Here is an 18,361-nt window from a genome sequence, read left to right as displayed (position 1 = left end):
CTATTTTGTGCCACAAGAATTTTTGCCTTTGCATCATAATTTGTAAAATATATATTTTAAAAAAAGTAAAAGTAGTTGTTAAACAGTAAACAACATACCTGCCACATTACATCTGACTTAGGCAATATGGAGCTACTGGTTGACCTTTGATTACCTAATGTTTGCATCACAAACCATCACTAGCACAAACATTTGACAACTAACCTTTTTTTAATCAATTTGAAGAACTTGGAAGGCAGACAAAATGAACCTCCACCCCAGTGTATTTAACCAGCTTTCCTGAAGAAAAAATACCCCAACAGCATGATGCTGCCATCACCACAGAACTGGGTAAAGAGAAAAGAGGTGGAGAGATGTGTACATATAACAACACACATTGAACACGTAAAAAATCATGTTTTTTCTATAAACTTAACAATTATTTATTGTGTTGGTCTATCAATAAGAAACCCCATAAAATACAATGAACTTTGTTGTGACGCGACACAAGAAGGAAAAGCTCATCGAGTGTATACAGACACAGTACGGTATTTTGCGGGCTGTTTGGGTCCTCGCGCTCTACCTCTGTCTTGCACGCGCCTATCGTGTCTGCGTGCTCGCGTGGTTTGCTCTCCGTTTAACCTCGGTACAGCGTTCCGAGGCGACTCGACACGGCCGCTTTCACATCTCTCTCTCTCTTTCTCGCTCTTCCTCTCTCTCTTCTTCTCTTTCGCTCTCTCTTTCTATCTCCCGCCTCCCTCCCTCCCTGCTTCTCTCCCTCCTCTTCCTACCTGATTCAGAGCCGCTCCGACGCTATGCGTATGACCGCGTCTCTCTCTGCAAGGCGAGCACCACCAGAGAGAGCCGCACGCTCCTGCTGACCGCCGGCCGCGAGCACTACTCCCAACGCCGGCTGACGAGGCACCCAGGCCGGGCAACGGGGGCAGGAGAGACACCGCTGAGTGCAGTCCGGAGGTAAGCGGCAGCCTCGTTTTTTCTTTCTGTCTTAATTCTGCTGTTATCGGCGCGGAGGGACTATGTTTGTGCGGAGGGGGTGGCCGCACACAGGTCGCTTATGAATGCTTTCGCTCTTATGACAGCTGAGCCAGCTGAAGCGAATGTACCCAGGAGTTAAATAAGTGTCGGATGTGAGCTTATTGACGGAATGAATGATGAAGCGCCTGTTGTACATTCGTTGCTGTCTATTATTGTTAATAAATGTGTAAAATACATGTCTCTGTATAAAACAAACCACTGTCCGCTCTCTCGCGTTTTTGCCTTCATTCGCATTTGTTCACACATACTACATGTAGGAAATGTGCTTTCAGGTCTTGAGTGGTCAGGTCCGGTGTCACCGGGGGCGGGGGGGTGAGGTGAGATGCAGACAGGTCCTTTTGAAGAACGTGGCCACATCGTAATCAAGGAAACCCACGCGCGACTTGCACGCACGCACCCACGCAACAAGCCGACATACTTAATTTATAATTTCTGCATTTTACCGAAAAGAAAAAGGGAAATAAAAAAAATAAAAAAACTACCCACGCTGTTTAAATTTAAGTGTCCAAGCGCGTGCAAAATGCTCCGAAGCACGCGGAGTCCCCCGTTATCTCATCGGCCTCGGTTTCGCGTTGCTGTATCCTCCTGCAATATTGCCTAAGGTGATGTTAATCATCATTATCCCGTTTACTGTCGTCAGCCGCGGTACTTCCATCACTATCAGCCTGCACAAACTGCCCCGCCACCTTAAAGCCGCTCTGCGTCGACGGTTGTTTTTAAAAATATACCCAGTGATTTTTCCACACAAAGTCAGACAGAATAAAGAGGAACCGAGAAAAAGAAGTGAATATGCCTGATAGAGTGCAAAAGCAGAGGGTCATAGCGTTTAAAGCTATAATACACACACAGACAGAACAGATTGCTGTTTGTGTGTGCCCAACTTTGAGAACCTTAGAGCACTCAGTTGCTTTTAGGAAAAAAATAAAAAAAATAAAACAGAGCTGTTTTCTTCTAATCAATAATTCATCCCTCCATCTTTTTCCAGAGTCGGACCTGCGTAGGGAGGGATCTGCTAAAGGACAACCCTGAAGCCTTCTGTCCCTAGCTTTCACCTCTCCAAACTCCCTCTCTTCCCCCCCCCCCCCCCCCCCTCCCTCCTCTTTTTTTAGAACTTCTCACAGCCGTCTACGTCTTCCTGTCCTCTCACCTGTTCTACTTCCTGCTAACTGGCCATGGCATCCAAGCTGAACCCCAACGTCCTGTATGTGGCGGAGCCTGGAGAGTCCCTGGGATCACCCCAAGCTGATTCTGAAAGGACTCATATTGTGAGTGTTTACTTTTGTTTTTAGGCTTCGTGTAAAGATTTGATTGCTGTATTTTCTAGATCGGTCAAATGTTCTTTTCCACCACTTTTGTGTTTTAAAATAACCAGGTAAAGGCTAGCAACCTTCATGTTGCATTGACACTACTAGAAGAATTAGACATATATGTTAGTATATATATATATATATATATATATATATATATATATATATATATATATATATATATATATATATATATATACACATATTAGTGACAATTGGTATCAGAAGGTGTGTAGCGTTGCACCTGCCCCTCCCCTACCTGTTGCTCTGGACTGCCAGTTACTCCCACACTTTTATTTCACTTACATGAAAGACATATTCTACGGACATAAGATGGACATAATGGCATAAAAACTAAAGAAACTAAAACTGCAGCTCGCAACCTGTGAGTAACATCCCAGAGCTACTCATCGCATTGTTCTTTAAAGAGCAGTTTGACAAAAAGAGATGAATTTGGTGTAACAAGCGTCTTTGATTGTAAATTAATACTGATTTTTTATGCAGTGTTTGCCTTAGTTTACAGATTGAAACAACAAAATGTAATGAATACCAACAAAAACCTAATCGTTTGTTTTATTTTAGCAACAGAAAGATTTGTTGTTGCCCTACTTATTTTAAATAAAAGTAATAATAGCATGTTGTGCATTTTTATTTACATCCTTGCGTAATTACTTTGAGATAGAGAAGCTATGAGTTTTACTCAGGATTATCATATCGTGACAACCACGTGAGAATACACCGGTGCTCAGTTTTGGACAAGCGTTGTTCCCCGACAGGAAACCGAATAAATCAGTCACAATACGTGAACCTTACCGGAACCTAAATGAGTTACCAACTCTTACAAAGGTTGAAAGATACAAGTGTTACATGTGGTGGTTCTCACACAATCTCATTCAACATGCACAGCTAAATTTATAAGCATCATCAAATGCTCGCAATTTTTTTTTACTGCAAGTTCAAAGGTTGAAGTTTTCCAGTGGCGTTATCTGTTGCTCAACCCCAGAGAAATATGACTCACCTATTTTTTTTCTTTTTTCTTTTTTTTTTATATGTCTAAATATAAGTCGCTGTTGCCTCTCGACACCCAGGATGTGATGAAATCTGTAAATAACCACAATAAAAACATGTAGCTGAAGATAAAAAGCAACAACAAGGTTATTTGACATCGTCAAAAAAAAAAAAGAAAGAAAAAAAATCCACCTCTGAGGTTAAAATGAAGTTAGTTTTACAGGACACAGTGATGTTACATGCATATGAGGGAACGTTGGGGACAAAAAGTACGAAAAGCTTCATATTTCATTTGAGTTGCATGTTGGCCTGTCACAATACATTTTGCTGGATGATGAATTGTCCCAGAATTTATTGTGAAAAACGATAATATTGTTGTTTTGAGACCATTTTCAAGTAATTTAAAGGTGATTGCATAATAATAACAACGCAAGAAGACATTCTGACATTCAGTAAATTTAAGCTTTTATGAACATTTAACACTGGAACTGGAAGACATTTTAAATATCCAAAATAAACAAACAGAAACAACAAATAAAATGTATTATGAAGTCTCTGTAAACAAAATTATCCTGGCTAGTTCAGACCAAAGCACCAGACTGAAGACTTTTGTCATCCAGGTTTTGGTAGAAAGAGAGATAAAAACAATGCAATGGAAATCATTTAATCATGCGATTAATTGATTTATTGCTTATTGGGCCAGGTCTAGTCACACCTATAGATTTGTTTAAAACATTAAGTTTCATATGTTCACTGCATTTAGCTTTAGTATACCTTTTTCACTCCAAGAACAAAACCTTGCATAACCTTGTTTAGTCAGCTGGCTGAAAGACATCTTCAGCACTTTTCCACTGTTAACAAGAAGGACAAAAAAACCCGTCATGCTTGAAAATAGTCAGTTATGAAAACCACAGACAGTCATGAGGTGAAGACTAAAGAATCATCATTTGATCCGTTTTATGAGGTTTTAAAACGGCCACAAACAGCATGCAGACCAGCTGACCGCCACACTTGCAATTCTGCACAAAGATCAGGTTGGTTAAAATTAAAATGCTATTTTTGTAGTAGTGGAAATAATTGTAACTTTTCTGTTTAAAACAAAACAAAGCAAACAATTAGATGCTATTGTAATTTTTTTGCCTACCTTGAAACTAGTATTTCTAGTCAAGGTTATCACACCATGAGAAGCTCACTGCAGGCCAGATCCACTGGAAGCCAAACTAGAGTTATCTCCCATAACCGCTGCCACTTTCCAGGGAAAGTGTGTGCTGTGCTACGACTAAATGAAAGGACACTGAACTCTACACTGTGGCGTACAGACTGTGGTAGACCACAGTTTCTCATAAATTGGTCCTCGGTGCTAATTATCCGTTTAAATATATGCCACTGGGCTGCTAAAATAGGCTCTGCATTACAGTTCTGTAGGAAGGAGCGGCTGGTTTGTAGCAGCTGAGTTTAGTTTCAGTACTCCCACTACCACTGATCTGACTGAATGAAAGCCTTTCTCAGTACATACAGAAGTAAATTGATAGAGGATTTTAGGGAGAAAACACCTTTAATGATTAGTTTCTATGTATTAGCCTGGTAAATTTATGCATAACATCAAGTACCACAACTGCTTTACAGATGCCAAAACAAAAGGGAAACCAGTTCTACCCTGCAGCATTTACTTAGACAGATGTTTCTTTATATTCTAATATGAGATTGTGGATGTTTTAGGAAGTAGAAAACTTTTTTTTTTGTGAGTGTGTCAGTCCAGTTTACTTTGTGCCAGAAACTAATGGCTAATTAACAGTTTTTGTCTGAAAGTAAGTGCTTTTATTAACAGTTTAAATGGACGCTTATCAGTTTTTAAATGCCTCTTCAGTGATATGAACTGACATTACAGCGGTTCTGGAATTGTATTCTTGGTTATCAGTAATGTGAAGACTTTTAAAACCATTAAACCATTTAAATGGACCCTTATCAGTCTCTTCAGTAATATGAATTGATTGACATTACAGTGGTTTTAACATGTAAAATCAAAAAAGAAAATTCTTTGATATTAGCAATTTTCCCACGGCTACATTACATTAATGTGAAGAAATTAACTTGAACAATAAAAAGTAAAGAAGCCACTTTAGTTGTTTCTGAAACTTTTCTATATCTTGGCTAAAGGTTATTTTATGTCACAAAAATTATACTTATTTTCATTCTCTTTTCTTTGTATTGTTTGTGTTGTGGTGAATGTTTGTGCCATATAGCTTTTTATGATTTTTAATTTAGTAACTTGATATGCCCCTCTTAGATAAAAAAAGCTTTATATTTATTATTATTGTTATTTTTTTATTGGAAGAAACTTAAGCTGTCTGTGTTTACACTGTAATATGTTTAATTTTTATTGCTTGTACCTGGACAGACTACAGACCAAACTAGCCTTCATGGCTAACCCTGGCATATTATGTGATATGTTTTGCTCTTTTCGAAATAAACAACAACAAAAGTAACAACATTCAAAAATAACTTAGGATAAAGCGACTGTCACACTGTTTTCTATCTGCTGTTATATTTAAAAAAAAACATGTTACACAAGCCTGAGTGTGACAAAATGAAATTTGACACTTGTGGCTTGAATGTCAAATGAGTGCAGGTACTGGGATCACAGGTGTGAAACTGATTGTGTTCTGTGGCGTCAGGATTGTTGCTGCGTAATCACTGAGATTTAAAGATTGAGTCAGAATCCTAAAGTAGACTTTCATGGCTCTGAGTGCATAGATTAGTCATATTAATTTCCAAATAAATCAGAAAGTAGGTTATTCAGTCAGTGTTGCCTCCAGTTGCAATCATCTGGCATGTTGCTGTAAGTGAATTTTCATGAGCGCAGACAAAGCACTTGCATAACATTGCATGAGATTGAGTATTATTACTGGGTCATTTCTGTGAGTCGTGGTTTACTCAAATCTGTATACATGACGAGTGGAAACTGCGGGCTCCTGCTGCGGGATTTTTTTTTTATCAAATCATGCATGATACAAAGTTAAATGCGTATATATCTTTTACAGAAGACAGTATTTTGTCTTAAAATCAAGGTAAATGCACAATAGAGAATTATTTTTGAAGGTTTTCCTTGCTTACATAGAGTTCAGGCACCGAGCTGTCTGGTTTAGGTTAAGAAAAACGTAACCAGTTTGCCCTCATGGGCAAACGGAGGTCAAAGTGCTATTTACTGTAAATGCTTCTATGCAGCTCTTGCATATTTAAGCTCCTAGGGTGGAGTCACAGCACAGTCTTCACACATTACACGCCTCAACACACTTCATATAAACAGACAGCGGCAACCCTTTTAAGAGCTGGTAAACTAATGATGGTGCACAAACAGACACATTAAGCTTCACGCCAGCTTACATCTCTTTTTGCTATTTTTTCCAGTCCGGAGAAGCTGGGGAAGAGTCGTCAGACAGCGAAGGAGAGCAAGAGGAGACGTCACACAAGCTGATCCGCAAGGTGTCCACCTCCGGACAGATCAGAGCCAAGGTAGGTGACGATTTTACACTGTTCCCGTTGGACATTTGTGGTTTATAGTTTATTTAATTTGACTTTTTTGAAGATGTTTTGGGAGCATTTCTCAACTCTAGGAAATCAGAGAGCCATAAAATGTTCAGATTCAGACAGCGCTCCGCTAAGTCAAAGAAAGTCATCAAAAATTTAAATTAAAATTCTTTTTCGTCATAGCTTTTATGGCGAGCTCTGATTAAGCACTTAGTTATTTAGCAGCGGATAAAAAATTCAAAGCTTTTTGACTCTCCGATGTGTTCACATGGTTATTTGATGAACTTTTTTTTTGTGTGTGGTGTTTTTTAAATTTAAAGAGCCATTTTGTTGCGCCCTTCCAGCTGCCTGTCAGATTTTCACGTCGCCTGTTTCATATTTCTGTTTCAAGTTGAAGTTTTATCAACGCTCAAACCAAACTCAAGAAGTTTGATTTGATCAACCTTCTGAACCTCTGTCTGGTTCTCTTGAGGTCAGCCGAGTTCCTGATCTGCTTCCTGGCTGCGTCACTTTCCACTCTTACCGTCACTGAGATGACTTCTCTTTGAATCGCTCACACAGGATGCGATCTCGCCGTCGCTGTTTCCTTTCTTATTGCCGTGCTGGGCTCTGGCACCGATTGGTTGAAATTAGCTTGTTGCCAGCGCATGAAAAAACGCGCATACACTCGAAAAATCGAGGTGTTCAATATAAATGCATTTAGGTTAAATATATTCAGATTTATGGTGACTTTTGTAAAATAATTGCAGTCATGCTGGGCAAATATTTGATCAAGAAGCCGTCCATGTATTTTATTTACAAGTTAAAATAAAGTTAAGTTCTGTAAACATATATTTCTAGATGATGTTAAAACTTTTCTTAATTTTGCATATTCAGCTCTGGAGAAAATTAAGAGACCACTTAAAATAATCAGTTTCTCTGATTTTACTTTTTATAGGTTTATGTTAGAATAAAATGAACATTGTTCTTTTATTCTATGAACTACTGACAACATGACTCTGAAACTCCAAGCAAATATTTAGTACTTATTTGCAAAAAATGAGAAATGGTCAAAACAACGAAAAAGATGCAGCGCTTTCAAACCTCAAATAATGCAAAGAAAGCAAGTTAATATTTATTTAGAAACTGTATATGTGCATGTTTTTCTTCACATTCTTAGCATTTAGCATATTTTACTAGATTTTGATTTTTTTTTTCATTTTTAACATTTCATTTTTAATATCACAAAGTTGTGATGTTATTATTTATTTATTGATTTATTTTTTTGCGTTTTTATTGGGTAAAGTTGTGGCTTCCGGAATCATGAAGTGTTTGTCGTAATGAGTTTGGAAAATAAATTTTTACATTTATATATAAAAAAGACATGAAACCCTTTGAATCAGATAATAATAAAAAGGAGATTTTAATTAATGATCAAAATTAGATTTTAAATGAGTTCAAGGAATTAAGGAGAAATATAAACAGCAGAACTTATCCTCAATCTTAAAGAAAAGTGAGCTTCAGCTCTTTGATTTTACTGTGTGGATGAAACAGCGCATTATGTCAGTGGCAGGAAACAAAGACAAATGTTTGTGCAGAAATCATTATCCATCACCTGCACTAACACCATCAGCTGTAAAACACAGGCCAATCAATGGGAGACGAGGGATTCCCGCAAAACCCCATTGCCAGGGGAACGGCATCCCATAATGCTCGATTTGCTTGTGGCAGATAATGGCAGCTGATATGTCTGATATTGATTGGATAATTTAATCGTGGTGGGAACATAAGAGCACTGCAGTCATGATAATGGCAGCAAGTTAGAGTTTCTGCCTCCCAATTACAAAGTAACAAAGGTTGTACACATTTAAAAATACATTTACGTTTCACAAAATTGACAAAAATATGTTTTACATCTTAAAGTCTCACTTTATATTTGAGTTAGCGGTGGGCATTTATCACCTCGTTTGTCATTTATCGTGATATTTTGATTTATCGCTGTCACAGTAAAGTCCAGTTAATGATGCTTACCGTTTTCTCCAGTTTAAATAAAAGCATCAATAAATACCAGTAAATTTGAAAATACATTCACCATCTGCAGCTACAAATCACATTTTTTACCTGACTGGTGTCCTAAAGAAGTTTGTTACAAACAGGAACGCTGTTCAAGAGCAGTATTTGTGTGTGTGACGTGTTCATTTTAAACTGTAAATGAATGAAATAAATGTATTTTTAGGCTTTTATACACATTATTAACAGAACAAAACTGAACCAAAGCTTGTCTTACTCCAGGGAAAGATTATGTAACTGTAACTGTAGTGACAGGTAGAGATGTTAAACTTCTCTGACTCAGAGTGTGTATCATTAGTCATGTGACTTAGATTAAGCTCGTCAACAACTTTGGGATTATGCTCAAGTGACAACAGCCTGAGCCGATTAGCATTTTTGTATCCTTTTGTTAGAGTATCCCTGACACTAAGTGCGCCCTGTTGTTTTAGAAATAAACTTTCAGGTTATTTTTTTCACCACTGTGTACGAGTTAGCAGAATCCAGGCATCTTTCTTAGGTTTAATTATGCTTTGTTAATTTTGTCCTTTGCTTGTTACCGTCCTCGTTGCGGACGACGTCTGTTAGCGCGCTCGTTGAAGAGCCGCTGCTCCTTATTATCTGTGACATGGCATTACTTGCGCCGTTATTAATTTTGCTCCCCCCCCCCCTTCACTCGCAAGTTCCTGAATTATCGTGTCATTCTGTTGCTGTAATTAAATACGTTTTACTCTCCAGATTAGCTTTGTTGACTCGCCTGCGTCAGCGGAGCGTCTTTTATCTGTCTTGAGGCATTGCTTATCAACATGTCACAAATTTCCTCTAGTTGTTCACGGCGTTCAGAAAGCTCAGATCCCACTGACTGCTCTGTGATCACATTGATTGGGTCCGCAGAGATTTACTAATTGGCTTTCTATGTGAAACTCATCCCTCGGACTCTGCTGACTGGAAAGGACTGTAGGACGGGTGGAGATTGATGTTCTTCACTGTTTTATGAAAGTCACTTTTTGAGGCAAAATAATGCAGCTGGGACCCATAATTCAACTTTAAGTTGGACAATTATTCTTTAGTTAACACTTAATTGTTATAAATTTTCAATTGACTTACATTTTTAGGAGATTATGCATCTCTTATAAACCAAGCAATATCTAAACAATCAACCAAACCAAAACGGTTTATTGAAATGAAATAGAGGAGCATAAATTAATACATTTGTCAGCATTTTAGGTCATCTTAGCACATGCTAATATGTCATAAACCACACTCGTCTCCATTTCAGGGTGTCGATGTGTTTCGTATCCAGCCTCAGCATCACGTTTCCTGTGTCTCTTTTGCCTCTGTTCTTGTGATCTTAACGCTTTTTTTGTGCTTAACACGTTTGATAAAACCCACTTGCAGAGCCATAACCAAAACGGTCATAAATTAGACCGGTGTTTCTCAACCCTGGTCCTCACCGCCCCCCTGTCCTGCATGTTTTAGGTGTTTCCCTTCTGCCACACACCTGAATTGTATCTATGGGTGATTTACAGGCTCCTGCAGTACTTGATGGTCATGCAATCATTTGAATCAGCTGTTCTGGAATAGAGGCACATCTGAAACATGCAGAGCAGGGAGGCGGTGAGGACCAGGGTTGAGAAACACTGAATTAGAATAACAAAATAGAAGAAAAATTAAATAAAAATATTTTCAGATTTATTTATTTATTTTTTAAGTTATTGTCCTCTAGATAATAAACCTCACATTCCCGTGCAGCTGTGAAGGTCCTCCTGTTCGCCGAACACTCAGAGCAACAATGACAGCTTCTAATTTTAGTTTTGCTAATGCTTTTGTTATCTAATCAACCTTCTCGAGAGAGAAACACAGAGAGAGCATGAAAAAAAATGAAACAGCAGTCAGGATTGAACTTGTGTTTTAACTCAGGAAAGCGTTTGCATGTGTATTTCCATAAACCCAAGAATACTCCGTATTTAAACAGAATAAAACATTCATTCATAGCGCAGTGTCAGTGCTTAGTGTGAAATTGAAAGCAGTTTAATCTTTAGCATATATGTCACTGCTTAAGTTGCTCCACCAGTTTGTTCCATAGTTAATTCACCACATTCCTCACATGTTGAAACATCACGTTGTCTTTTCACAAAACGCTGCAGGCACTTTAGATTATTTAATCTTCCCCTATGCATAACTGCAACTTTATCTGAGTGGGAAATCTCAGCTTCTGTTATTGGACATGAGCTGCGCTGATTACCTTGATAAGTTGTCTGTTAAACATGAACGTTAATGTTTATGGGAAATAATTTTCCGTCATTGTAGTACTGCATCTTGGAATGATTCTGAATCCTTCGAAAAAGCATCTAAAAGTCCAGTGTGAAGTGAAGGCGCGCTTGTTTTATGTACAGTAGATGCTGGTTTACAGCAGCTTCTTACAGATGTGTCAACTGCAATTTTATTTAGTTTTAGATTTCTCTTTAATAACATAAGAGTCGCAATAAGTAATTAATCACATGATAACTTAGATGTTTTGAAGATCAACTTTGTTCATCATCTGTTTTTTCTGTGGTTTTTGTTCTTGTTTCAGTTTCATTTATTATTTTTGGCTCTTATGTTTTATTTTGGATGTTCTTTACAAAATTCAAATTTATTGGCCTTTGAGAGGGCAGAGTGCATCATTTTATCATTATCAATATAATACCTGAAAAATGTTCTGTTTATTGTTTATCACAATCTGTTATTGTGACAGGCAATTGTTGAAGTAGTTTTACTGTCATTCAAAAAAAAAAAAGATTAAGTTAACAGGCTCCTGCAGAGTTAACTGTGTACGTGATATTCAGGATGCTATGCTAGCAGTTAGCGCTGTTAACCAGGGCTAGCTGTTCTCGTGAGGCTAAAGCTAACTTTGCATTTTTCCCTAAGAATCTCGTCATTAGATTTCCAAAACGCTGACATGTCCAAATCCAACATGTTCCATGTCAAAGGTCAGAAGGGTCAAGCAGAGCGACGTTGCTGTAAGTCAGTCAGACGTCTTGTTATCTACTGATTTCTTCCTTCCTTGTCTGACTGACTGAACAGACCTGACATGTTCAGACCCGTCTTAGAAAATGCTTTTCTTCTGAAATGCCGTGAGGTTTTGTCCTCATGTTCTAGTTTCAAACATGTCACTGATACCGAATAATACAAAACACCCAACTTTGAGTCATTCCTCTCTCAGTAACAAGACAAAAACATCAGTTTAAACAATCTAAAGTTCAATTTAATATGAAGGTACACGTTTCTAACCAGTAGAGGATTACCAGAGCTTTGGGCCACAGGTTAATCAACATGTTTTGTCAAGATATGTTACTTCTCATCATATTTTGTCAAAAACAAAGTCAGGTGGTGTTATGATTAGCTTTATGATTAGTTGGACATGTAAATGAAGTGCATTGTGCTTGTTTATCTCAAAAATGGAGCCAATAATTCTTACTGCCACATGTCAAATTAATATTTTGCAGATACTGTCTAAAACTTTACACTCTTGACAAAATTAGTGATATTGTGACTATGTAGTTTAGATTTTTTTTTCTTAAAGGAAAATGATCTTGCAAACTTTTGTTGCAAACCTGTGCGATAAAAATGCTACAGTTAATTTTGCTGGAATTTTTTTTCTAAACTATTTATGAGCATTTTCAGAAACCAACAAGACTAACAACAAAAAACTGAGAATTTAAGTGTAATAAGTCTAGTTTTTATTAAAATTGGTTTCTTTTGAACCAATCAAGTCTGTAATTTTGAACTAATTATACTTTAAAAAAGATTTGAAACATCTAATGTTTGTTCGATTTACAATGCAATGATCTGAATGTCCAATGCAAAGTTGGAAAAATCTACTAGATTGGCTCTAAAGTTGAAATTTTAAAGTAAACTAAGAGGTTTCTACCAAAGCCTAGCACAAATAGTCGAAGCGGCAAATTGACCTGAAGTCAAACTCAAAAAACTTTAGTAACTAAGACACGAAGAAAAAAGAAATCAACACAACAGAACAACAACTTCATTTCATTTTGTGATTTTACAGTCAAATGCCTGTTGCGTCACAGTTAGCAGCAACTGTGCGCTTTCAGGCAGTACATTTGTGGGTGACCTCTGTGATTTTGTTGCAGCTTTTTTGTCTTCTCTTCCCCGTCCCTTCCTACCTCCAGGCCCGATTATGTAAGGTTTTATACTCGTCTTTTTTTCCTCATCTCTTCTGCTTTTCCTCCTCCTCCTGTTTGGTTCGCTCTTATCGAACTGAGAGCACGTTTGTGATTTGTTTGGTTTTGCGGAGTTGGCTAGTTTGCGCCGTTGGGGACACACTCGGTCACTTCCTGGTGTTGGGTTAAGGTTTCGTCCTCTAGACTCACCTGTGTAACTTCTTATTCCAGTTTGCTTAAACAGAAGGAAGATGTGTAGATCTGTCTTCAGAAATTACATCATCCGATTCAGCCGTGAGCACGCAGTAAACTCTTTGCCACTTCTTTACCAAACCCCGTTTTCGTCGAAAATAGCAACGCACCTTCAGATTGTGTAACCAGTCATATTTCTGGCGTTTTGAGCTGTCACCAACACGTAACACCCCCTACCCCTTTCCTCTTCCTGTGGATTCCTCTTTTTATGTCTGCATCTCACTCCCATTGCTGATATCTGTGTGGGTGTTCACCGCAATGGAGATGAGGATGAGCTATGGATGGAAATGTGTGTGTGTGTGTGTGTGTGTGTGTGTGTTTGGGGAGCATTGCTGACAAACAGCTTAAGGAGAGATGCTCAAGTGTGTGGGTTGGCCACTGTTGTGTGTGTGTGTGTGTGTGTGTGTCCCTTCATTTATGCCCTCAGCTTGATGTGATACAGCTGCAGTAGCATGTGGGTCAGTACCAGTGAGAGGGAGAGATGGAAAAAGACTCGGGGAGAGGGAGTAAGACGGACAAAGGGGAGAAAATTAGTAAGCGGAAGAGGTAGAGTGGTGAAGGTACCACAGAGACAGATCTGGAGTCAGTTATGTAAGAAATATGCGCAACAAACACCGGGCTCTAATGCCTATATTTACCATTCTAACAGGTTGGCAGGAATGTTGAAGAGGCGTTTGGTCTATTTCCGACGGGACGAAAATTGCTCTAAACACCTTGTATCCTTCAGGCTCGGGAAATATGGTGGTTGCTTTCTCCAACTCTTCTGTTCCGGAAGCCGTTTTAGTGGCCGTCTCCTATTGCACGGGCTTATTGATGACCTTTTATTGACGACTTCTTCTCTACAGGACGGCCTGCAACCTGCACTCGCTTCCGCTCGTCACGTCGAAGTAAACTCCTGACACATTTATGCAATTCTTGATCCTTAGTTGGATCTCAATTAGTTTCCACAGTGGGGAGACGAGTCTCCCCGAGGAGCTCGCTATCAAGGAATTCAAACAGCTCGATAGTCATGCTCTCGCTGTGTAAGCTGGCTCGACAAAACCCAAAGCTGCACTGAGAGATAATGGATATCATGATGGCTGTCATCAGCTTCCTTTGTTTACTCGGGCTTTCTTCTTCGTACTCCCACAAAAGGGACTGTTTGATGCGTCTTTTCAATAAGAGCAATTGGCAACATTGTTGCTTTAAAGAAGGCAAGACAATAGCACTGCCAAAAATATTGATGCCTGAATTAATGTGATGTGTGTTTATTCCTTAAAACACTTAATACAAATGAGGTATAAAGACATCAGGCTTCCAGTTTTAAGGTGTAGCACAGTTTTAAAATGTCAGTATATCAAAACGATGGAGATTGGGTCATACAGCGCCTGTAGCTCATTTGGATGTGTTGTGAGAAATCCTGTGATGGTTTATAGAGCATATAGGTTAGTCCTAATCTCCACAATTCACCATGTTTTGTTACAAGCTGTCAGTCAAGCTGTGCAGAAGGGAGGGAGTTCCTTTAAGTTGCCACTCTTTAGAAAAAGACAGCTGTTAGTTTTGAGATTTTTCAAGAAAGTTCCTACGTAAATCACAATTACGTAAATAAATTTCAGGGTTTCGCCCAGAAAACGTGTTAAGTCTTGTGGAAGAGGAGAACAGGCATCATAATTTGGAAATAATAGCATAAGGCCAACGGTACGGCACACCCAGTTCAAAGTGTCAGCTATAAGCCTAGCTTAATCAGTCTTTACGGCCACTGGTCCTGGTGTAAAAAAACCCTATTTATAATAAACAAACGGCGCTTAGCCTGGTGGGGGGCCAAGTGAAGCCTGGTGGCCTGCCAGGCTCATAATACACTGAGGGGAAACCCTGAATTCCCTTAATTTAGAAAAAAATTAAAGTTTTTCAAATAAAGGTTTTTGCTGTAGGATGAGGTGTTTTTTTCAACCGTATCGAAATTAGTGTTCTTGCAATGGAAACAATTGTTTCCAGTAATGGCAAATTAATTAGCGCTTTGCATACAGCAGCAAAGCGCTAATTAGTAGCTACTGGCCTCCTTGGACAATGGCGCTACCAGCTAAGCAGCTTTTCGCGCCTATGTCTCAGTAAGACTCCAATGTTTCCTCTGATGCTAATGGGCACTAGCACCATGGCTAAAGCATAAATGTAACCGTTTTTATCTGTCAGTGCCTTGAAGTTTATTGACTTTTCACATGTGATTTTAATTGCATTCCTTATTTAATAGAAACACGACAATTCCGAAATTGTGTTTTTTCGACATCAGCAGAGTATTGAAAAAGTTTTGTGCTCATTTGGAATGGAAACTCAGCTTCTGATGCACGATTCTTTGGCTCAAAATGACTTCTTTGTGTCGTTGTCGGTACATGCACAATTCAGGACTGTTAACAATCATTACGTATTACTTAATCTGTGAAGCAGCCTTCTAACAAAACAGAAGCGTCTGCATGTTCTACAGTCAGAAACTCGTGAATTTCACCTCAGGCAGACAAGCGCTGGGATTCCTCCGAGGCCAGTGTGGACACGCTAACAGGCTGGCGGTTATTTTATGAACGTTAAACTTTTGACTGATTGCATCCATCGGTGCACCTTATTAGTCCTGCTGTAATCTCAAGGGCACCTGTCAAAATGGCTGCGATCCAAATTTAATTGAGTATCTTTGACATGCCCTGGGAGAATTAATGTAGGATTACTACTGCTAAGGCGACCCACTCGGTGTCACTGTTAATAATGATTCCAGTTTTTTTTTTTTTTTCCCCCACATTGAAAACAAGCAACAAGTGCTCAAGAACTACAGGCTCGCAAATTAGTTTCTGCGAGTTTAACCTTGGGGTTTCCTGTGGATGAGTCGTTCAGAGGAAGGAGGGGGTCTCCACCAGCAAAGAAAGCAGGAAGTTGTTTAAATTTCTTTGATTAAACATAAAAAAACCCACACAGATCTCTTCAAAATGTCCAGACGGCTTTTTCTTTAAATTAGCAGAGGTGTTTAGATGGAAATATATAAACTAAACACCAGAATCAGCTTTTAATGTTCATGGTTAGAAACTATCAGTATGCTTTTCAAATGTATGTTGATTATACAGGATAAATTAAACGATTTTCCAGGCGGCTCAGAATTTGATAAGGAATCGACCCATTCACCTCGTAGAGTTCATTCAAGGAAGTTCCTGCCGTGACTCAGCTGCAGTCTGGACTTTAGAAAAACAAGGTGGACTAAGATTGTCCTGTCTTTCCCAGCACCAAATCTGGACTTGAGTCACCAAAGTTCAAGCGTTGGGGGCTCAGTAGCGACAGGAAAGTGATTTATAATATAAATAAAATCCTCAAGCATTGTTCTCGCTTAGTCATTGCAGAGACTTTATTGAAATTTTGGCCTCACAGCCAGAAAGGTGACCTTTGGTTAACTGTACTTACTTAGCTAACCTGCAGATCTCCTTTCTCTACATCTCCTAATTCTCCTGTCGCTCCTTTCCCCCTTGCATCTGCAAACCCGACGCCTGCAACTGGCCATTAAGAAAAGTGTGTTTGCGTCTGTTTGTGTGTGTATGTGTGTACGTACTTGGGAGACAGAAAGACAAAGCTGGAGTAATCCGAAGTGACTGTGTCTAACAAACTAACACTCACTTAGGAAACGTGCTAATGGTGAGGAGTCTGCAGTATCTCATCAGCAGTGTTTGTGTAGTTAGATATAATTTGAGATCTTAATAAGCTGCGGCCGTGTGTTTGCGTGCCACCACAAGTGGAAAATTAGGTTTCAGTGTTTGTGTGGGGAGCTGGTGGTGTGCCAAACGTACGTTCTCGTTAATGGGAGGTCTCTGTCTCTCTCTGTACTGTATCTGTGCATTCGTAAGATGGATGTGTTTTCAGTGCAGATTCCCCTCCTCATGCTGTCGGCTTACTGACGGAGACTCTCGGGCACCTGATGCTCTCAACATGCCTGTGAGTGCAGATATTTGCTTAAGTTGCAGTTTTTATTGTCATTTTTCTCTACTTGGTCAGAGTTTTCACCATTTTGCACTCATTTGGCTGAAGCTAAATGTGCTCCGTGCAGCACATTTGTTGACATTCAATGAACATTGGAGTAGCTCTGTCTGTTTCCCCACTGCTTTTTCTGTTTTTTAGAGGTTTTATTGGCTCTAGTGGCCTTTATTTGATAGTGAATTGGCAGGAAAAAGGGTAATGAGAAAAGGGGAAGACATGTGGCAAAGGTCACCAGGCTGGGAATCGAACCTTGAGGACTAAGGCCTCGATATGCGAGTTGTGCTGCGCCACCACAGCAACCCTTCTACTGTTTTTGAATTGGGAATTGTAAGATTCAGAGATACAAACGACGAAAAAACAAGACAACAACAAAAAAAACTACATCGGTCATTTATTAAACTATGAAGTTTTGCAGGGACTGAGAAAAATCTAGAGGTTTTGTGTCACAAAGTAGAAAATGAGTTTTTATTCTCTGCCAGTTTCACAAACTGTGTGCAAAACATTACTGATGTTGGGTAGGTATATTTAGGGCTGCAACTAATAATTATTTTAGTAATTAATTGCTGTAATGTTCATAAATTGATTGAAATGTGACTTGCATTTTGGCTAGCAGTCATGCCTCAGACACCAATTAAAAGACATAAAAAATTGTGCAGATGTGCAAATCATACGTGGCAAATTTAGCTAATTAAATACGACATGCATGTGTGTGAAGAATATGCACAAGCGCACGCTGCCTGCAATGAGAGAGCGAGGCATTCACTGATAAGGCCGATAACTGGTCAACAACAACAGATCTGCTCAATAACATCCTCCAAACCGAACTCTTTGAGCTCAGAAGTGTGTGTTCTAATTTTAAGCTGTGTTACCACTTCCCGCATCGCGATGCTGTCCACGTCAGTGCAGCGTGTTTCTATTAACGATACGCAGACGCCGCATTTCCTCTGGTGCTCTGCTGCCGTCACTTTTACAGCTTGCCCCCCCCCCCCCCCCCCCCCCCCCCCCCCCCCCCCCCCCTCCCCCAACAGAAAACACACAAAACACGAACACACCCACCACCGA

The 18,361-nt window shown here is 39.2% G+C and overlaps 1 protein-coding gene across 1 annotated transcript in view; it reads left to right on the top strand.

Moving 5' to 3' along the window:
- Nucleotides 1–543: 543 nt before the first annotated feature.
- Nucleotides 544–18,361, top strand: part of LOC106954663 (diacylglycerol kinase eta-like) — a gene marked incomplete at its 3' end in the record, with an annotated part of 54,172 nt that continues 36,354 nt past the window's right edge. Inside the window, exons 1-3 of the mRNA XM_015044342.1 lie at nt 544–954; nt 2,021–2,300; nt 6,759–6,863. Coding sequence (XP_014899828.1) covers nt 2,208–2,300; nt 6,759–6,863 — 198 coding nt within the window. The remainder of the gene's footprint in view (nt 955–2,020; nt 2,301–6,758; nt 6,864–18,361) is intronic.

The sequence above is a fragment of the Poecilia latipinna genome, unplaced genomic scaffold (genome assembly GCF_001443285.1).
Source record: "Poecilia latipinna isolate Pla-1442-1.1 unplaced genomic scaffold, P_latipinna-1.0 Scaffold670, whole genome shotgun sequence".
Classification (NCBI taxonomy): Eukaryota; Metazoa; Chordata; class Actinopteri; order Cyprinodontiformes; family Poeciliidae; genus Poecilia; species Poecilia latipinna.
Note: the sequence above shows the minus strand (reverse complement) of the source record. Positions and strands in the feature narration are given on the sequence as shown.